The 21,427-nt window shown below is 58.2% G+C and overlaps 3 protein-coding genes and 3 pseudogenes across 3 annotated transcripts in view; 1 reads left to right on the top strand and 5 right to left on the bottom strand.

Annotated features, from left to right (window-relative positions):
* Nucleotides 1-1,208: 1,208 nt before the first annotated feature.
* Nucleotides 1,209-3,734, bottom strand: LOC137212724 (transmembrane protein 102-like; annotated as a pseudogene).
* Nucleotides 1,904-21,427, top strand: part of LOC137212723 (AP-2 complex subunit beta) — a 149,680-nt gene continuing 130,156 nt past the window's right edge. Inside the window, exon 1 of the mRNA XM_067716462.1 lies at nucleotides 1,904-2,116. The gene's annotated coding sequence lies outside the window, so the exon portion shown is untranslated. The remainder of the gene's footprint in view (nucleotides 2,117-21,427) is intronic.
* LOC137211648 (uncharacterized protein SPEM3-like) lies at nucleotides 5,119-8,204 on the bottom strand. Its single transcript, XM_067714213.1, is given in 5 exon segments — nucleotides 5,119-5,307; nucleotides 5,309-7,148; nucleotides 7,427-7,742; nucleotides 7,861-7,918; nucleotides 8,067-8,204. Coding segments are annotated over 5 exon segments (2,394 nt in total). The 3' UTR covers nucleotides 5,119-5,265.
* Nucleotides 8,534-11,009, bottom strand: LOC137212730 (uncharacterized protein SPEM2-like). The gene is given in 4 exon segments (XM_067716471.1): nucleotides 8,534-9,584; nucleotides 9,587-10,210; nucleotides 10,344-10,401; nucleotides 10,564-11,009. Coding segments are annotated over 4 exon segments (1,443 nt in total). The 5' UTR covers nucleotides 10,702-11,009; the 3' UTR covers nucleotides 8,534-8,961.
* Nucleotides 12,807-14,030, bottom strand: LOC137212731 (spermatid maturation protein 1-like; annotated as a pseudogene).
* LOC137211647 (neuroligin-2-like) lies at nucleotides 16,162-18,771 on the bottom strand (annotated as a pseudogene).

The following is a 21,427-nucleotide window of genomic DNA, read 5'->3' as shown; positions in this document are numbered from 1 at the left end:
AGAGCACCTGGTGGGCTGCTCAGGGCATGAGTGTGGCAGCAGGGGTGAGAGCAGGGCCAGAAGCAGGGCTGGGAGACAGGCTGCGGTGGTGGCGAGTGCAGGGAGCCTCCAGTCCGGGGACTACATGGCAGGGGCCAGGGGGACTGGAAGGGGAGGTCTCAGGGACACTGTGGAGAGAAGGCCCCTCAACCTGTCCTGTCTTGTCGATCCGGGGACGGCTGGCGCTGGCTCCGGTTCCAGGCTCCTCCCTCCCTGTACCCCACAAGCGGAGCTTCCCCCCACGCCCGGCTAGACGTCCCGGACCCCAGGAAGGAGTGAGGGTGTCTCCGCAGAGCGCCCTGGTCTGGCGAAGTGAGCACTGGGCCTGGCGGCTGGACCAAGCGGAGCAGCGGCAGCGGTTGGGAAGCTGAGGCGGCGGCGGCGGCGACAGCGGCTTCCCCCTCCTCCGAGAGCCGGTCCGGGGTCGGGGCAGGGGGCGGAGACGCCGGGAAAGAGCGGGAGGTGAAGCTGGGCGGGCGGAACCCCGGGGTTCCTTGGAGGCAGGGAGCGGCGACGGTCTTAGAGACAGGCGGAGCCGAGGCAAGGCCGCATGTCTCGCATGTCTCGGGGTTCAGAGGAGGAGGGACAAGGAGGCGACTCCACTGAATGGAACTCTGGATGGGGGGAGAGGTTGGGCTTAGATAGATGGAATGGCGGATGCCCCGAGAATGGAGAAAGGGACCCTACTGCCCGGGATGGAGGGCAGAACAGGATGAGGAAGGTGGCGGGAATAACTGAAGAGGTAGCGGTGGTGGTGAGGTCTAGCCTGGGGTGAAATCCGGCCTCCTTAATGTCTCTGCTTTTGTGTGAGACAAATTGGTCAGTCCCTGGTCTCCATACCTTTCTCCTTTACACGTTTTTTCAGCAAATATATTACCCCCATCCCGATTGACTCCTAAGAGAAAAGAGCATAAGAACTGGAGGGAGATGGATGCCAGAGGCTGCACCGGAGTGGGAGGGGTGCTGGCCACAGATTTGGAAAGTGGAAAGGCCAGAATGGAACGACCTGTGCCAGGGATGGGGCGGGAGGAGGGTGGGAGGAAGCGGAGGAACCGGCGAGGAGGCCTTCTAGAACGGGCTCTTCGGGCCCAAAGCGCTCAGCCTGTCTCCCAGGTGAGGGGAGAGCAGTGCCCTCCACATCCCGCTGGCCAACAGAAGCACATTCCAGGTTAGTAGGAACAGCGTCTTTAATGGGCCCCGCCTCCCACGCCGGCTAAGACGCCCCCCTTGCGTGCAGCCTTGGCCTCTTCCACAGCGGCGCGCAGGGCGCGGGCAGGGCCAACGCCCCGAGCAGCGAAGCGGCACCGTCCCCCGCACGGAGCTTTTGGCCACTCAGAAAATAGTGGGGCAGCGTCCCGGCCTCGAGCACCCGGCCCAGCTCATCCAGCAGCCCGAGGCAGCTGGCGCCCGTATTCTCGGCTCGCGCCAGATAGGGCGCGGGCAGCCGCTCACACGCCCAGTAGAGCAACGTCCGCAGGAGGTAGGGCGCCGCGACCCTAGTCCTGGCCACCAGAGGGCGCAGCAGCGCCTGGGCCGCCGCGTGCGCTTGCAGCAGGGGAACGGGTATGCGCGTCTTGAGCGCCAGCTCTTGGCGTGCGAAGTAGAGCTGCCAGCAGGAGGCGTCCGGCCGCTCTGTGCCGCCGCCGCCGCCGGGCACCAGGGAGAAGGAAGACGACTCCGAGGCCAGCGGGCCGGCCCACGAGTGGCTCCGAGCCCCCTGGGACCAGCCGGCCACGGACACCACGGGGATCAAGTCGAAAAGCAGGAGGCGGCGCGGGGGCCCGGGCGTAGCCAGGAGGATGGTGGTGATCCCCGCGTGGCGGGCTGCCTCGACCAAGCGCGGGGCACCCGGAACCGGAAACGGGGACTCAGTGACCGCAGCCAGCGAAGCAGAGAACCGGGCAGCCACCTGGGCGGGGCACAATGTGGGCCATGCCTCCGGAGCCTCCAACGGCTGTGGCACTGGGCTAACGTCGGTTGCTTTGGTGACGTCACCATTCGTTTTTTTTCAGTGGTGAGGGAAAGTCAACATCGGTTACGTCTTGTTGAGGCAACTCTGGCACTGAAACATTACTAGGTGAGTTTTCCAAAGACTCGTGTGCCTCAGGCTCAGTGACGTGTAGCTGGTCCACAGAGATTTGCGGATCCTTGGGAGTTTCTTTGCTTTGGGCTGGGTGGATCGAATCACGTCCTCCTGGGACTGGGGGTCCTAGGCAATCCTGTCATGCCTCCCGGACCGAGGTTCCGCGTACCTGCTCTGGGAGGAAGAGCCATGTGTAACAGGATCCCACATCCGGTTGCAGCTCCTACCCGGTGCCATCTAGCGAAAGCACGGGCACCAGGAGTGTGAAGCCGGAGTCGTAGTGAGGTCCCCGAGCGTAGGGCCCTAGAGGCGCAGGCCCCAGATCCAGGGAGCCCTCGCGAATCCCGCAACGAAGTTGCAGGAGCTCTGCCTGAGGAGGAAAGCGAGGGTCCCGGCGGTGAACGAGACCTAAGGAAAGAGAAGGGACCGTAAAGTCGTGATCCAGAGCCGGGGCGGGGTGAGGCGGAGCTGAGAGCTGCAAGTTCCCGACGGCTGGGAGGGTTACTTACCAAGCAAAGAGAAAACAAAGTCCTTGGCCTGGAGGAGATCTGGTCCTGGCTTGGGACCTTCACTCCAGCTCGCCTGCACACCCAGCTCCTGGATCAGCTGGGTTAGTTCTTGCAGCTGCGCCGCAGAGCAGAAGTCGATGTCCGTGAGCGGCCGGGCTGGGGCTGGGGGCGGTGGGCCCCACCAGGGAGCACTCCCCCAGACCGCGGAAGCCATATGGCTCTGTCGTTTGGGGGCTAGGAAATACACAGACGGGAGGAAGCCCAGACGGGCCGTACCTTTTGCTGCGGAAAACTGGCCCCCGTTCTTTGCTCTTCCAGAGGCCAAGAGGGTTCCCAAGACACAGTCCGCCAATGGGTCTGCAGACGAAGGGCCCTAAATTTAGTCTTGAAAGAGAACAAATAAATACCTCCTCCATCCTTGCCCTTTTCTCATATGCTGGTCCCCGCCCCCATGGAACGGTTCACCTGACTCAGCAGGTAGAAAGTAGCTGTTTGGCCCCTCCTAAGGAATGCAATAGCCTCCTTCGCTGCCCCTTGTCTACGTCCCCTTACCTCTTTTTCAGAAGAGGCTAGTGGTTTGCGGCTTCCCTCTTAGGGTTAGCTGCAAAGGCTGGGAAGAGAATGGATAGGAAGATTCAACAGGTAACTTCTTCCTGCTGCCTGTAAGGCCACGCCCTTAAATTATAACCACGCCCCTTTCTGGAGACTGTCGGGGTGGTTCCGGACCAGCCCGGCCTCCAGTCAGAGTTCAGTCACTCCTTTTGCTCTGCAGAGATCTCGCGGCTGTCCTGGGAGTTGTAGTTTGTCTTCAAAGCTACCAGGGCGTTGGGGCCACGCCCCCACATCCTTTCCTGTTCCGTTGAAGTAGTGCCTGATGGAAGTTGTAGTTTCTATGGAGGTAAGCTATTCTGTGTCTTTATGATAAACTATTCTGTGTCTTTACAAGGCCAGGTGAACCGCACAAACACTCCTTGGGGTCAGAACAGAGGCCTAATAGGATGGATCTGAATAGCAAACAATAATGAGGGACATACACTAGGGCATGCGGAGAAGTAGGGGACTCTACATCTCACTTGGGAGTAGAGGAGCCCTGGTCATTTAAATCTAGAAGGGTTCTTGCATGCAATTATAACTTCAGTTTAGAGATGAGACTGCAAGCCTAGAAAGGTTGCACATGACTTGTCCAAGGTCAGAGCTGAGCCAGAGAGGTGTTGGAAATGGGCTCTCCGGCTGGGACGTATCTCCTTGGAATCGGCGGTGGTAACGTTAGACAAGAACACACCGATAGTGTGCATGTAGTGACCCAGGGATGGACATCTGACTCAGGGAAGGGACATATTAGTGTTGCCCACCTCAGACACACAAGTGGTGGCAGGGAAAACGCTTTGGAATCTCGCAGCTTATGTGTGTATACAGAAGAGTTATCAGGACTGAAAATCAAGTCCAGAGGAAACTCCAGCTGGGCTAGGGCAGGGCAATGAAAAATTATCAGGGGAAGGAAATGGCTTTCAGCGACCAGTGCTATCATGGACACAGCTAGGATCCAGGATGAAACTAGGAGCCAGAATAATAGGACAGAAAGACAGGACACCAGAGACACGCTCACAGATTAGACCGATGCACACTGGACCAGGAATTCTTACATGCCTTTTACCCAGGGGTCTGTCTCCACACTGAACTGGGACTAAGTCCATGGGCAAGAAAATTAAGTGGAGACACCTCGAAATATTTAGAGGCCTATGAAGGAGGGTACCCTCAGAATCCAGGGCTCAATTTGGGGAGCCTAAAACACAAGGTTTCCTAGTCACTGACAAAGAGAGGTCTTCTCCCTCAGTAACCAAGAGCCCCAAACACAGCCCAGAACGGGGGAGGCAAGTTTCCATACATCTGGTCGTGACCCAAGAGACCAGATGAGGAAAACTGAAGCCTGGGCTCTTTCTCACAGTCTGGGGAAATCAGGCATTGGCTGTCCATCCCCACATCTTACCTCCTCCCCAGAGGGTGGCTTCTGAGCCACCCTAAAAAGAGCTAAGTTCTCTGGGCTCTGGGGGAGCTTTAAGATGCTGGGGGTGGGTGACAGGGAAAGGGAAATTGCTCTAAGCTCTAAAGCACTGCTCTGCAATAGCATTTTCCATGGTGATGCAAATGTTCTAAATCTGTGCCGTCCAATGCAGTAGCCGCTAGCTCCATGTGCCTACTGAGCACTTAGAAGGTCATGGCACTAAGGAGCAGAGGTTTTTTTTTTTTTGGCCAAGCCATGAAGCTTGCGGGGTCTGAGTTCCCCGACCAGGGATTGAACCCCAGCCACAGCAGGGAAAGCTCCAAGTCCCAACAACTGGACCGCCAGGGAACAGAATTTTTAACTTTTTAACTTAATTTTTAACAGAATTAATTTTCCTTAATTTTAACTAATTTACATTCTAATAGGCATTTGGCTAGTGGCTACTGTAATTGACAATGCAGCTCTAGGGCCTTGGGGATGAAGGATTCAGCTAGACAGTGATGGAGGGAAAGCAGGGATATTTTAGGTCCTCATCAGGCCCTGTGGGATGGGGCTGGGGTGGATGTCCTCAAGCAACCACAGAACACTTCTCTTGTCTCTTTATTCCTCATGCATATCTGTCCCCTCTTTTTCTAAGTTGCTCTGAGCACACTGATATCCCCACTCCTTGATGGGCTCCGGTGAGTTGTTGGAGGTCTCTCGGTGAAGGCGCCTGGGAGACAGAGCTTCTCACTTGTCCCTGCCTGCTCTGAACTGTCTCTGGCGGGCGTCAAAGACCACATGCCCGAGCCGGGTGCCTGACGGGTGGTAGGGCTTCCAGCTGGTTTTGGGAGGCGTAGACATCTGGCGATGATTCTGGCAGGCTGGAGGAACTGTATCCTGGGGGTGGTACACCCAGCCTTGGCTGCCTGCTTGCTGGGAGGGTGATTGCAGCACAATCAGCACAGGTACCTCTGAGAAGGTTAGCAGGTCATTGTAGGCCACCTGAGCCTTGGGAGAGCGGCAGTTCTGACTGGGTGGGATAGAAGTCCATGGTATGTGCTGCCCTGCATCCTTGTGGAGGCCAGGATTTGGGATAAGGCATGAGTTGTTATGGAGGCCTGATCTCTGGGATAAGCCAGAGTATTGAGTAAGGGCTGGACCCTTATGGGGGCCAGGAAGCTTGTGGAGGCCTGGATCTTGAGCAAGGCCTGTGTTCTTGGGGAGGCCTGGGTCTTGGATAAGGCCTGGACTCTTGTGGGTGCCTGGGTTTGTGGTAAGGCCTGGGTTTCTGGAAACTCTGCAGACTTTGGAAAGGCCTGGGGTCCTTGGGAGGACAGAGCCTTGGTTGAGGTCTAGACTCTCATGAAGTTCAGGGGGTTGGGCCTGGCTTGGGGTTTGGGAAGTAGTGGATAACTGGGGAGGGATGGGGCCCTGGGAAGAGAGGACAGACTGAGAAGACTTGGAGGTTGGGGGCAAGATGGGGGGTTGCATTAAGGTGGAGGGCTTCTGGTGGTTGCTGTGTTGATGAAGGACCCAGGATCTGGGAGAAACAAGAGGTAGATAAAGAGTGCATGGTGCAGGCATGGTGCATGGTGAGCTCTGGGCACTGTTTTGAGAATGGAAGTAAGGTTGGGAAGGTGCAGCATCCTTGGAGTACAGGAATGTGGGGTAGACTGGAGTCTGGGGGTCCGTGTTTCTCTTCTGAGACCTGCAAGGAAGGAAGCTGCAGTAAGGGAAGGTCTTGGACTGTACAAATTTGTCTTTGGCATCATTTGAGGTCTTCCCTTCCATATTCCCCAACTCCAGGTAACCCAGTATGGATCCTGTGGAGGGCTTGGCACTGTCCCCACTACATTGCTTCAGTGTTTGCTCTGCTGTACCAGAGCTCAGCAGACCGTGCCTCTCTTGGGGCCTGGAGAGGGTACCCAAGTCCTTTCTGGAATATCCAGAGTTCTGAGGGGGACACACATGGAATAAGTTCTGCTTTACCCTGCGGGCATCATAGACCACACGGCCGGAGGAGAGGCCTTGGCTGAAGGCAGACAAGGTAGAGGAAATAGAACCTAGGATGGGGGTAGGGGTGGTGGAAGGGACTGGAGTGGTCATCAGGGCCATGACCAGCGCTGGGACAGAGGTTGTGGCAGAGATCGGGACAGGGGCTGGTGTAGGGGCGAGGGCAGGAGTAGTAGCAGGGGCAGCAGTTGGGGGAGGGACCAGAGTGTTGGCATGGGTATAGGTCAGATGAGCATGGGTCAGGCTGCAGACAGAAGTGTGGCCCAGGGATTGGGCTGAGGCAGGTGAGGGGGCCTGGGCTTGGGCCTGGGCTGGAGTATGGGCTGAAGTATGCTCAGGGCCATGGACCTGAGCAGGGCTGTGCTCAGGGGTGAGGGCTGGGGAGGGGGTCTGGGCCTGGGGGGTGGTGTGCTCAGGGGGGTGGAATGTGGAGCAAGTCTGGACCTGAGGTGGGGCGTGCTCAGAGGGGTGGGTGGAGGAGAAGGTCTGGGCTTTGGCAGAGTGTTCCCAGTGGGGTGCACTAGGGAGAAGGCCTGGGCCCGGGCGGAAGTGTGCTCATGAGCGAGGCCTCGGGAGCAGGTCTCGGCCTGGGGCGAGTGCGCAGGGGGTTGGGCTGAGGAGAAGGTCTGGGCCTTCGCAGGAGCATGCGCAGGGGGCTGAACTGGGGGGCGGGTCTGGGCCCGGGCTGGGGCCTTGGTTGGGTCATACTTTGGGGTCTTAATCTTGCTCTCTTGGGACAGGCGGAGTTGAAACACGTCCACCTTGCTCATCCTGCGGAGCTTGGAAGATGTCTCTTACCTGGAGTAAAAGTTGGCTTGGGACTTTAAGGCTGTGACAGCAGGGGCCTCCCCAGCTCCCACTACCCACTCCTTCCACAGTCTCCGTGGAACCTGCATGGAAGCCCCAGCCCGTCCACACTGAGGTGGCATCCGGCAGTACTTAGAAGCCTTCTCATCTTTTTTGTCTCGTATCCAGGAGTCAGGGTGGTTTGGCTGCCCGAGCAGGAAGCTTGGGCGATGGCGGAGGCGGGAAGAAACTCTTGAGCGCGGTTTCTTGGGATCCACGCAGCAGCGCCTGCGCATGCGATGGCTGTCTACACAGCTGGCTTGCTTGTCTGCGGGGAAAGGCGAGATGGGTCAGGGCCTGGGTTCATGAGGGGCTGAGAATCAAGGCAGGGATGGAAGAAAGGGGACAGGCCCACATCCCCTGAGCCCACGCTGGCGCCCACTCACCTTTGGGGAAAATTCGATTGAAGAGTGCCCGCAAGAATCTCTTCAGATGCCTCCAGAGCTGAGGGAAGAAGGGGAGGGGGGAGGCCGGGAGCAGGGTTAGCCCTGAAATCCAACCCTTGTCCGGCCACACCCCAGCAGCCCCCCCACCTCAGCCCCTTCAAGACCCCAGGGCTCCCCCAACCCCGCTGCCCAGATCCTGCCCTGACCATAGTCACCACGTTGATCCCCACGATGAGGAAGATCAGGCTGAGCAGCAGCAGAGGAATTAAGTCTTCTTGGTCCTGGCATTTCCTGGGTTCGGGGCTAGGGGCCGGCTCGGCTGTGTAGCAGGTTCCCTCACCCATGGCCGGGGGTCCCAGGACTGCCTGGGCCCCCTGCCCTCCACTTTTAACTGGGAGTCAGACTGGGTCATAATGGGGCAGGTGGTGAGGTCACAGTGAGGGAGGGGGATGAAAAGGAGGGCCCAGAGTGGCATTCCCTGGTTAAACAGGGTCAGGTAAGCTGAGCCTGGACAGTGAAACAGGGCCCGGTGGCCGGCATACATCCCCTCGAGCGGTCAATCATTCGCTCACCGCCCGCTGACTCACTTGTTCAAATGACACATTCCATCTCTTGGCCCCTCCTGAGACTAGGAAGACCTTGGCCTCAGAGCCCTGCGGAAGGCCTGGCTGGAGTCCAGAGCCTCAGCCTTCTTCATGCCCTTCACTGGGCGTGGAGCTGGACCTGCCCAGATGTGGAACCTCCCAGTTTGGAAGCAGCTTCTTGTATGAGGCTCTTTGGGGACAGGGACAGCTGAGACACAGAGGAGGTGCCCAGAGACCAGGGGTTTGGAGTCTGCAGCTGCAGATGTACTTAGTGCATGGTATAGGACCGGGAGGGGCCTGCTGGCAGGACTGTGGCCACTAAACTAAGGGGACCCTCAGGCCAAGAAGGGGACACTGGCTTCTTATTGCAGGAAGCCAAGGGCAGGGACCCAGGCTGGCAGAAGGAGTGGTGCTTCCAAGCCACAGACCACCAGTGTTTCCTGGACTCTGGCGCTCTTTGTTCCTCTCTCCATGCCCTGCCGCTCCCGCTCCCGCCCCCGCCCCCATTTGCTGCTGGTCAGTTCATTTGCCCAGTCTGGCTCCCGTGCAGAGAGGGCCTCGAGGCCGAGGTGGAAGGTAGCAGCGAGTTGGCCCGCGCTTGGCTCTCCTGCACTTGCCACTTCAGCACCAGGCTGTCATACACCTGGTAGTTGGCATTGCCCCCCGGGTTCCAGCTGAGTGGCATGAAGGTGGGTGGGGGTGGAGGGTGCTCGGTAGCCTGGACGTCGGGCAGGGACTGGAAGGGGCGGAGGAGCAGTGCTGAGCTGGGAGCCGGGGCCCGCTTGTACGAGGCCTCTGCCAGCACCATGAGGGAGGTGGAGGCGGCCAGAGGGCGCCGCACGGGCAGCATCTCGGCCCATTCGGCCGCCCGGCGCCGCACCTCGTGGGGATCCCGGGAGTAGTTCAAGTGTCCCGTGGACGGGTGCGGGCTGCGGTTGGGTTGGCTGTGAGCACAGCAGGGGAGGCTCCGTCCGTGGGCCGGTGGCGAGTTGCGCTGCCAGGCTTCGGGCCGGCAGCCCCGAGGCACCAGAGCGGATGGAGGCCCAGAGCCCTCCAGACCACGCCGCCGCTGATCCCAGGAGTCATACGGGAGCTGGCCCCTTGAGGGGTAAGTGCTGTGCCCAGGGACCCACGAGGGGCTGGGGGCAGCCGTCGGGGAGGTGGTGGAGACGAGGTCCACTGGTCAGCCTCCACGTTGCTCCAGATGCGGGTTGGTGAGCAGGGGGCCCCGAAGGACTGCAGCCTTAGCTCGGACTTGGCCTCCACACGCTTGGCCATGCGGCGCAGCTCGGGCGACAGGTAGAGACAGGGTGGTGGCAGGCTGGCCAGGATCCCACCCTGGCGGCCCCAGAGACCCACGTTGGAGGGCAGGCCCATCTGCTGGTAGAGCCCTCCCCAGCACCCCCACGGGTACTTGGGTTGTGGGAAGGAAAGATCCTCCTCCTCCTCCAGGTAGGAGTCCGGGTCCTCCCAATCAAAGGAGGGCATCGGCCGCAGCTGTGACATCCCGTGGCTGCGATGCGGCCTACGGAAGCCTGAGCGGCTGTAGGGGAATTGTCTGCGGTTCTTCGGCCTCCGCTGGTGGCTGCAGGGGCGGCGGCTGCAGCTGCGGCTACGGTTGCGGAGATGATGGTAGGAGGACAGGGAGTAGCAAGCGGGCCGGGCCATCTTCACTTCCACAGGGTCCAGGGTGCAGTGGATGTGGACGTCTTGGGCCTTGGCAGGAGGATGTTTGGGGGAACTTTCACAAGCCTGCGAGATTTCATCTGGCGGAGGCGAGAGTCCGTGAGGGCAGGGCAACTGTCAGAAGAGTTCAGGGTTGGGAATCTGGGGGCCTGGGTTTCTAGGGCCCTGGGAGTAGCAGGGGTGTGGTGCCCCTTACCTGTCTTCCGTACTTACTTTTCTGATTAATCCAATAGATGGTCTTGTCTAAGGCATTCTGGAGCCCATGCCATACCTGGGGTGGGGTGGGGTGGGGTGGGTGAAAATGAAGGCCAGGCTCTCCACCCTCACCCCCCGTCCCAGCCAAGACCGTTCCTGCAGACGGAGGTGCAGGCTGCAGCTGGTTCCCACCCTCAGCCCTCTTCACCCCTACTGGTGGTCCCCAACCATCGCTGACCATAGTTGCCATGCTGATCCCAATGCTGACAAGAACGACAAGGCCCAGCAGCAGGAGTAGGAAGTCCTCCGCATTCTGGGTACTTTCTTGGTATTGATGGCAGCACCCCAGGTTGTCATACCAGAGCCGGTTTTCCATGGTGGGGGGGTCCTAGGGCCACCTGGGCCGCGGGCCACCCCCCACCACCACCGGCCCCGACCCACAGTGCACTCATGTCAGGACCTGCGGACACCCACCAACAGGTGAGGGAGCATGGTCATAATGGGGCACGTTGCAGGGAGTCACAATGCCGAGGTGGCCAATCTTTCATCCACTCAGCTGGCCCTTTATGTGGCCATCTCTGCCCTCGGCTCCCACTACATGGAGCCTAGTCCCCAGAGTTCAGTCGGTCCTTCTGTCTCCATGGGACCTTGCTTAACTTGATGTGCAAGCATGGTTGCTACAGATGAGAGACAGTCTTCATAGGGACTGAATCATGCATAAAGGATTTCCTCCATTTCATTGTTCGAGACATTATGGCAGCTTATGTAGCCTGTTGTGATTCCCCACCCACGCCTGCTTGGGGCCAGCAGCGAGGGTGACTAGATGGATGAGTGACAGTAAGAGTCCCCTCTGGGGTCGCCCCACTGCACCATCCCCTCCTTGTCCTGCTGATTTCCCTGTCATAACCCCTCTAGTACCCACCGTACCCACCCCTTCCTGCCAGGGGTTGCAGCCTTAGGTGTTGGTGGTCACTGGCCCCTTTAGTTCAGAGCAAGGGTTTGCTGCCTTTGCCAGAGACCACCCCAAACCATGGTTTCTCTCCTTCCTAACCAACTTCCCTCCCACTGAGCCAACCCTCCGAGTTGAAAAACGGTTAGCTGCTGTCTTAAGAAAACCACATGAAATTCACAAAGCACAAAATAGATGTAGTTGTTGATATGACAAACGGAATCTACTGTTATCAACCGGTTTCATTGCTGGGGTCTGTGAAAGTGGTACCTGGGGAACCTCAAGTCATTTTCTTTGCACAATGAACATCTCAACAGATATAGAGGAACAGGGAGTTCCCGGGATGTCCGGTGATTAGGACTACACGCTTTCATTGTTGAGGGCCCCAGTTCAATCCCTGGTCAGGGAACTAAGATCCTGCAAACCACACTGCATGGCCAAAAAGAAAAAAAAGGGAGAAAGAAATAGAAAGAGCCAGTGGGCATTTTCCATCAAGACTCCGAACACACAGCAGGTGCTCAATATAGACCCACTTAATGGAATCAGCTTAAAATGATCGATAACGTTAGTCAAATGAAAATGAACAGAGAAGCAGGGTGATTCATAAAAGGCCCATCTGCTCACATTCCAGGAACCCATCTGGTATGGAAGGTGAGGTCTAGTCCCTTCGACCTGGCTCCTTGTTCCCAGGTTGTGTGCGTGTGTGTGATCCCAAGTGTCTAGAAGTAGGTAGGGCCTGGGTTTCCCTGCTGTCCAGTGGATGCAATATCCTGATGAGTTTACATGGGAAACTGAGGAAGGCGGGAGGAGACTCTGATGGGCCAGTAGCAATGGGAATCTACCTGTGGGAGCAGGGGGACGGAGCGTCTGAGGCCATGAAGTTGATCCTTGGTGTCCGCGTGACCATGAATAAGTCACTTGGCGTCTCTGAGCCTCAGTCTCCTCATTTGTGACATGGAAGTGCTAATCAGAGGAGTGAGGGCACACAGGGCTGTGTGGAGGCAGCCCTTGAGAGTGTCCTCAATATTTTATCCTCCGCTCCAAGCCTTCTCGAGTATACAGGAGCTTTGGGTTCTGACTGGGGAACTGTGAGGGCCTGGGTACCCTCACTCTCAGCCATCCCTCCCCAAAGAAACCAGGGCTTCAGAGGGACCACACCTCACCTGTAGTTACAGCCTAAACCTGGGCTCTCGTAGGAGCTGGACCTCTGAGAGACTGAGGCCATGGGGATGAGGGTCTCCACTCAAGGGCAGTACTGCCTGGGGATCTGGAGTGGGATTTGGGGGGCTTCCCTGGGCACTAAAGAACAGAGTAGAGGCAGGTGGGAGGCTTGGAACCAAGAAGGGCCTGGGAAAGGGCTGAGGACAGGGCCTGGTGAGGCCAAGAGGTTGATGAGGGTCCTCAGGGCTCTCTAGGCCCTGTTGCCAGGGAGATCATTTCCTTAGCAACCAGGCTTCTGGGTGCTGTGTGGGCCCTGGCACCCCCCACACCACCACAAACCACCTCCTCTCTTCTTTTTATTCTTCTCCCAGTCACCTCTCTGCCAGGGAACGGTATACCTAGGCCTTTCCCATCCCCTCAGCCATGCTGGATCCAGAGACCGGGGGGTAACAGTGGGACAGGGCCTCCACCTCCCTGGTCAGCTCCCGCAGCCGCCGCCTCACGTCTCTGGCATTATAGGCTACGCGCCCTGAGGAGTGGCGCCGGGGGATGTCTGCGACGTGGGCCGGGCCCAGGATGGGTGGCTGGGCTGGCGAACACTGCTCCTGTTCTGCCTGGGGCACCCCCCACCCGTTCTTGTGGCTCAGGGCCTGAGGGCTGTGGGGCGGGTGTTCACAGGGTACGCGTAGGCCTGTAGGCCCAGCTCTGACTGCCTTTCTTTTGAGCGGCCTTCCCTCTACAGTTTGCTGGAAGCGGATGGTCTGGGTAGGTGGCTCCACGGCATCCTGGGCCCAGGGAGTCCAGAACCCCTGGGTGGACTGAAAGCCTTCCCAGTCCTTGGGGCAATTCCAGTTGTGGGGGCAGATTGTTGTGTGCCGACGTGGGGGCTTCTCGTCATCGCTGTCAGTTGTCAGGGGCCCAGGCTATGGGGCGGTGGGCGCGGCGTGCTGAAGAGTCTCGACGGCGACGGCGGCGAGTGGGTGGGGGGGACACGGTCATTTTCACAGGGTCCATGGTGCACCGAAGGCAGACTGCAGGGGCGCTCTGCTTCGGGGGCTGGGTCTGCTTTCCAGGTGAGCATAACTTAGAAGCTTCTGTGGATCGGGGACAGGTGAGAGGCTGGTGGGGAGCCTGGCTCCTCCAGGGATGGAGAGGCAGGTTGCAGGAAGAGAAGCTTGCATAGTTATGGTGTCTGAGCAGGGAGAGCGGGAGGGGAAGGGGCCCACTTAAGGTCAGGGCTAGAACACCTGGTTTCTGTCTTTCCTATTCCCCAACCTCCCCATCCTCCACTTACCTTTCTCACAAATAACATGAAACACTTGGTGTAAGAAGCCACGGAGTCTGCGCCAGAGCTAGGTGGGGGAGGACACAGTGACTCCAGGCAGGCCCCCGCCACCCGGCCTGCCCCCCAGCCATCCTGCCAGCACCCTCCCACCCGGCCCCACCCTGACCAGTGTCACCATATTGATGCCAATGTTAACGCAGATGATGAGGTCCAGCAGCAACAGGATGGAGTTGCCCAGGTCCTGGCAGTTGTTGGTGCTGGGGCTGTGACACAAGGCCCACCCGGGCCGGGGCCACTCAGCCGTGGCCATGGGGGTCCCTAGGGCCCCAACCTACTGTGCCCACAGTACCACTGGCCGCCTTCCTGTCCCAGAGGCTCCTGGGGATAAGTGGGTCACAATGATGTGGGGCTCTCCCTCAAAATGTGCCAAGAGGGAGAGTCCTGGGCCTGTGTTTGACCCTCCAGCCTGGGCCAGGGCTTAGCAGAGGCCAAACCCTTCACCTTGCATGTCTCTCCTGTAGCCAGCCACCTGCACCAGCCCATAGGCCCTCTGGCCTGTTTGGTGTCTGTCCCCATCAGCCCCTGCCTGGTCCTCTACGCCAGGCTCTGACCTCTGCACAGACACTGGTCCTGATCTTAACTCCCCGAACAACCCCATTACCAATGACAACCTCACCCCAGCACCCACTCCCCCTTTCTCTCTGACCTCAGAGCTGTTCACTGGCAAGGGCTGTGGGCTCGGACCCCCTCCTCCTCTCTCACTGGCAGAGTCACTTTTCCAAGGTTTGTTTCTTTAGAGCCCCACCCCTACCTCCCAACATAACAGCAGGAAAATCCAACAGTTAAACTTTTATATTTACAATATTCTCTTCATCTTTTGCCAGGTTTAAAAATGTGTACAGTGCCGCGAAGGGTTGGGGTGGGGACATGGGATTGTCAAGGAATTGTTCTGGGGACAGGGGCTGGGCACTGGAGTCTGTGGCTGAATCATGGGGTCCCCCAGCCCCCCTCCCATGCCCCAGTTTGGGGGCATCTGTCTACAGGGTTCAGGGGCCAGGTCCCTAGCATTTAGAAGGCAGGGCTGTTTGGAAAGGAGCTAGACCAGGCAAGGGAAGGGGTGGGAAAAGAACTAAGTTTCCATGGGTGGAGGTGGGGGCAGAAGGGACAGGCAGGAGGCAAAGTTCTGGGGAACCAAGACCAGGGATTTGGGGGTCAGTGGAAGACAGCACTCCACCCCCTATTCAAATTTGGCACTAATGAACCCACAAAATGCCAGCAGACGAGGATTGGCTCCTTCTCGGCTGGTGTCCCTTGAAACCCTTCCCGACATTGTTCCTTTCCCCAGAGGCCCAAACCGTTTCTCTTTGGGCAGTCACCTTACACACATCCTTTCAAATCAAATTCTTCCTGCTGGTGTCTGCCCAAGCGCCGTCCCCCACTGCCCCCTCCATCTGTTCCTCAGTACAGCTGACCCCGTTCTCTCCCCCAACCTGTCCGGGGAAGCCTTTCTCCCCTGCTCTCCTCCCCTCCCCCCTCCACTGCTCCTTTCCTTCAGCCCTGGGGGCCCAGGGGAGAGGGGGCAGGTCAAAGGAGGGGGTGGGCAGCTGAGGGGAGAAGCTGGCTTGAGACCAGGAAGGGATGGCTTCAGAGGGGGACGGCGAAGGGGGGAGGGAAAACGGGCAGAGAGGGAGGGATGAGACATGGCGAGAAGAGGGACGCAGGCGGGACCCCTTTAGCTGCCACCTCCCCCTCTCCTGTATCCTACCTGCCCTGGCCCAGGGCTGAGGAATCCTTGGCACGTTTTGGGGGGTCTTCGCCCCTCAAACCCACCTCACCAGTTTGGCACGGATGAGAGATGGTCTGAGGACTGAGGGAAGAAGGGTTGCCCTCAGACCGCGGTGAGAGTTTTGGTCAAACATGCACGGCCTCTGTGGGTGGCAGGTGCCACGCAGCCCCCCACCCCCCAAACTCTAGGGGAAAGAAGGGCAGAACTTAGGGTCTGTTCATCTCCTCAGGGTTTGTCCCTCCCCCTCAGCTTCTGTCAGTTTGAAGTCCTTTCACACCTGCTGTGTGAGAAGTTAAGTGCTGGGCCTGAGGTCCTAAGATGCAGGGAAGTGCTGGAGAGAAAGGGGCCGTCTGCATGGGAAAACGTACATCCACATGCAAGAACATGTTTCCACTCAGAAATGCATCCTGGACCCAGGGGAAGACAAGTTCCCAGGCAGCACAGGGATGCAAGATCTCCTCCCTTCCCCGTGGCAAGGAATGTGTGTCTGTCATCTGTAGAAGGCGAGGCCTGCCCGGGGGAGACCGTGCTTCACCTCACTTGTGCCACGGGGGATACACATGCTTCGCTGGGGCGGGATGGCTGGGGGCAGGGCAGGGGGGCTGTGATTTCCTCGCTACTTCCCAGGCATCACCCTGCGTCGTCCGGTGGCCAAGGGTCGCTGTTTGTGAACACACCACTTCCAGGGTCTCCAGGGGGTGGGAGGAGGGAGGAGGTGGGGGCACAAATCCCCACAGAAATTCTTTGAGGGAGCCAACATGTGTCCAGGGTGGCAAAAAAAAAACACCTCACCCTGCACATGGTTTCTCACCCCCTCATGAGAAAGCACACCTCCACGTGGGAAAATACTTCCGCGTCTCCACACACAGAAGACGGGTGTCCAGACGATGGAGGGGAGTTGTTCAAAGGCCCAGGTCCGGAGAAGAGAACGGGCCACTCCGCGCGGGAGAAGCGCACACATCCCGGCGAGGAAACCCAAGTCTACCTAAAGCACCTCGACGTGCGACAGCTCCACACGACAAAAGCCTGTCGCCAAGTCCTCCTCCCTGCCTTCTGAGCTGGCCGGGAGGGCCGGGGAGGAGGGCTTCCCCGAGCCGCCCCCTATACCCGAGTGGTGGAGTGGGGATGGGGGAGCGTGTTGTTGTGGCTGGTAGCGGTGGGGGGAGACGGGGGGGGGGGAAGGGCCCAAAGGGATGGAGGGAGGGGGCGGCGGGGGAGGGGGTGGCCCCAGGCCGCTGGGCAGCAGGGTCAGGGCCCCGGGGGCCAAGAGTGGCAAATCGTCCGGCGCCCGGCGCAGGGCCAGGGTGTAGTCGGGCGGGCAGGCGGGGCGCAGGGCCTCCGCAGGTTCCGCCCCGACGCCCCCGCCCCGCTTCAGCTGCAGCGACACCAGCTCCTCCTCGGGTGGCAGCTCACGGCCGGCAGCAGGGAGCAGGGGACCCCCGCCGGGCACGCTGGAGCCCGAGCCGCCGTGGGGGCTGAGCCGCCTGCACCGCAGCTCATGCCCCCGGTCCCGCTTGTTGTAGAGGGCGGCGAAGGCAAGGATGTTGAGGAAGAGGAGGGAGGCGCCCAAGGCCACGGTGACGCTGAGCTTCGTGGAGTAGTCTCGGGAGTCCCCGGGGAAGCGGTCGTAGGCCCGGGGACCCGGCTCGGGCTTGGGCTCGGGCGGCAGGGTGGCCGGAGGCGGGGGGCGGCGAGTGCCGGGGGCACCAGGGGGCGGGCGCGGCGGCCAGCGCGTGGCGTAGGGAGGGAGGGAGGCGCGTGGTGGTGGTGAAGAGCTCCGTGTGCAGGTTGTGCAGGTGCGGCACGAGCTCCAGCCAGAAGGTCACCTTGTTGGCGCGGTAGTTGTCGCGCACGCGCGGCTTCAAGCCGTTGTGCAGGTACTGCTTCTCCTTGCTGTTGAACTTGCTCCACACCACCTCCTCGAAGCGGTTGCGCTTGGTGTGGATAAACTTGGTGTCCTGTGGCACCGGCTGGTTGGGGTCGCTGTAGACACAGGGGGGCAGGGAAAGGAGGAGTAAGGTGAGGCTCCCATGAAAGGCAGGGGTGGAGGCGTGCTATGGGAGGAATGGGGAGAGAGATGGACAGAGGTGCAGTGAGCTGGGGAGACGGGAAGAGAGACAGAGACGGATACGAAGAGACAGAGAAACTGCCAGAGACGGACGGACAGACAGACAAATAGGGATGGAGCCAGACTGCCAGAGACAGTCTGAGATGAGGACAGAGGGGCAGAGAGGGCAGAGACAGACCCCACCAGTGACAGAGGCAGAGTCTAAGACTGAATGAGATATGGAAACATGGAAACAGAGACACAAAAGGACATGAGAGACAGCCAGAGGGAAACCAGCGAGTACAGAGAAACCAGATCAAAGCAAGCAGAGATATCAATAGATTTCAAGAGAGAGAGGTGGAGACAGCAATAGACAGACAGCACACCCTCACACACACTCAGATACACAGATGGGAGCACTCAGACAGCGGGCCGAGCTCTGGGAGGAGAAGGAGAGAGCTGGGTGGGCAAGGGAGGGAAGGAGAGACAGACTCAGAGCCAAAGGCACCAAGTGAGCCCGCCCCCCAGAAAAGACAGGGACCTCTCTGTCCAACTCTTCTGCGTCTCCAACACACACGGAGGAGCTGTCCGGCAGGTGTCTGAGTCGAGAAGGCAAGAGTGCCTTGATGGAGGAATGATGGCCGTGTGAAGGAGAGGGAGAGAAGGGGCTGAGGATGGAGGCGGTGTGTGCCCTGACCTGCAGGGATGCCTGACCCAGCCCCTCTGGCCCTCACCCGGTCTTGGCGAAGTTGGTCCAGTAGGTCATGACCACGGCGCTGAGCATGACATCATTCTTGGAGAAGTTGCAGGGGAAGAGGTCGGTGGCACCCACCATGGGCACACCAAAGACGTAGGGTAGCTCATCCCCGTGCGCTGCATCTGCCCACTCGGGCCGGCTCTCAGCCTGCAGTGGTGGTAGAAGGTGTAAAAGTAGACAGGGGACTGGTAGTCAGCGTGCAACTTGGCGGTGGCCACAGCCGGTGCCACCCACTGGTGGCTGGTAAAGAGCGCCAGCAGGGTCTTGCGCCACATCTCGCCATTGTCCCTGTCGGCCCAGTCCATGTACATAAACTTGATGGTCTCCCGCAGCACATCCTTGCCCTCCGGGTAGCCATACAGGTTGTCCACAAAGTTGGAGACGGTGAAGTCGAAGGCGCTGGCGGACACGCCGTCCTCGCTCTCCCTGAGCTCAGAGCTCAGGGGACATGTCACTCCCATCCCTGGGGGGAAAGACTGGATTCCCCTCCCTCCCTCCCCAGCTAGCCCTGGCAGAAGATCCCACCCCACCTCCTGCCGGTGTGCCCTACAGCACTTCTCCCCATGCCTGGTAGACCTTCCAAGAAGCCTAGCAGAGGCAGGGCTGGGGGCTGGCCCTCCTCAGGGCATCTGCTGGACCCAGGGGAACCCCCCCCCACACACACACAGCAAACCTCCTTCCTGCTCCTAGGAAGAGCGAGCTCCCAAGGCTGCCACTGGAGCTAGAGATCCTGGGAGGGTCCTGGCGTTTCCTTCGACTCAGGCCGTGGGCCTCAGCTCCACATGGTAGCCTGGTCTGTGGGTGAGGGGGTGCCAGGCCCTAGGGTCCCTGGGGGCTTGGTCTCCTCCCCGCCCTAATTCCTTTCTATGGCAAGGAACCAGTTACCATGGCAACCCCCAGCTTAATTACTGTGGCCGGAGGCGGCAGGGTGGGAAATAGCCTGCCTAATGAAGCCAGGGTGCAGCTCTAGTCTCGGACCCCCCAAAGTGGCCTAAGTCCTGAGTTCTGGACCCTTCTCTTGCCATGTCCCCAAAGGATCCCATGATCACTCCCATATGTAGAAGGCCCCTTGAGGGGTAACTAATTCCAGAAGAGGGTGGGAGTCTGAGAGCGCTTGCCGGGTTCCCTGCCCCTGCAGCTCCTCCACGATGCAGCCGCAGTGCCTGTGCTGGCGTCAACCCTGGCCTCCAGGCCCTCCCCTTTCTTGACACCTGCAATCTCTGACCAGCCTGGGCACTTGGGCAAATAAGATCCAGGCCTGGGCCTCCACAGCTGGTCCCCAGTGCCTCTGCCCGCCTCCCTCATGCTGCTAGGAACTTCCCTCCTGGCGGAAGGTCAACCAACAGGTCACTGAGACACTCCCCTCCATCCCCCCACAGACAGCTTCCTGCCTCCTGTCTCTTAGGACCTTCTATGACAACTCCTTCCACCTGACTTTAGCCAGGAGCTCCTAGGTGGGCAGTGCCCTCTCTGTGTCCTCCCCCAATCCTATTCTTCCCTTTGTTCCTGAACCTCCAGTGGCCTTCCAACAGTTCAGGCTGGTCTCCTTCCCTCCGAGGTCCTGTCCTAAACGTCCTCACTCCTCCCCGTTCCTCCCCACCCAGCACCTCCACTCCCAGCGAGGGGGGAGGGGGAGTCAGAAAGGGGAGGAGCAGGAAGGGGGGCTGGGGCGACAAGAATTCAAAACCAACAACAAAAAAGAGGATCAAGAAAGAAGAAAGAAAACAACAACAACCAAAAAACAAGAAGCTCTTGGGGCAGATTCAACAAGAAAAGAAAAAAAACCCAAAAAAACAAGAAACCAAAAAGATCCTTTTTTGGAAAAAAAGAAAAAAGTTATTTGCACTTTTTCAAAATTTTGTGGTGAAACTTCAAGATATTGGGCCCTGTTTTCAACAATGTCCAAATTCTTTAATTTGCTTCAAATGTGCATTTTCTGCATCGGACAGGCTTTGTTTTAGAAACTGTAGCAGGTTTCTGCTGTTTCGATTGTGTCATCCATTTGCCAACTTAAACTTGTTTTTTTCAAATGTTATTTTGCTCCAGATTAAAATTGTTTTTTCAAATGTTATATTTCCCAAGTTTCAAAACAGTCCGAATGTCTTGGGCTTCCCTGGTGGCGCAGTGGTTGAGAGTCCGCCTGCCGATGCAGGGGACACGGGTTCGTGCCCCAGTCGGGGAAGATCCCACATGCCGCGGAGCGGCTGGGCCCGTGAGCCATAGCCGCTGGGCCTGCGCGTCCGGAGCCTGTGCTCCGCAACGGGATTGTGGGGCCACAGCAGTGAGAGGCCAGCGTACCGCAAAAAAAAAAAAAAAAAGAAATAGCTTCTTTATTTTCAGCTATAATTTGTCTCCCTATAACTTCCACCTGCTGGGACTCACAAACAAATCTAATTGCTTTTGAACTAGCAGAACTATACTCTCATGACTCCCAAGGCTCATTGATGTTACTTGGTTGCTGATGACAACCATGATAGATACAAAGTTTTCTGAGAGTCTAGCTCCATATGAACATCTGCTCCACATTTCCCCAAATTTCTCACTCATTCTCCTTTACAAATTGCTCCTGAGCTATGATTTTACTAAGCTCTTCATGCTCTCAGACATAAACTGAGAGGAATAAGATTTTTTTTTTTTGAGATTTTTTAAAAATTTATTTTATTTTTTTACCTGATGCTCTTGCTTTTCCTCTTGTTGCTTCAGTTCCACATCTGGCTTTGGTCTGAATGTTTGCCTTCTGTCACAGCCCCTGTTGCCCTTTGATATCAGCCTGGGAGGAGCAGGAACTCTGCCAGACTCCCCTAGTCTTCATAACATTGACCCCTGAGGAAGGCTGATAAGGACTCAAGAAAAGCCTATGACAGGGCAGATTGGCAGCCCAGGGTCTGACCTCTGGGAGAGAATGAAGTATTAGTGGGGAAATTCAGGGGTTTTCAAGTGAGGGGCCAAAGCTAAAACGTCCCTCCTCTAAAGGGCTGAGTGTTATTTCTATACATCATACAAGCATCTCCTGTCACGGTTAATTTCATTTCAAAGCTCTACGTTTGTTTTATATTAAGCTGTCCTGTACATATCTATTATGAACAATATTAACCTATTCTATCACCTTCCAAATCG

This window comes from Pseudorca crassidens, chromosome 19, assembly GCF_039906515.1.
Source record: "Pseudorca crassidens isolate mPseCra1 chromosome 19, mPseCra1.hap1, whole genome shotgun sequence".
Lineage (NCBI taxonomy): Eukaryota > Metazoa > Chordata > Mammalia > Artiodactyla > Delphinidae > Pseudorca > Pseudorca crassidens.
This window is presented reverse-complemented; position numbering and strand designations above follow the sequence as displayed.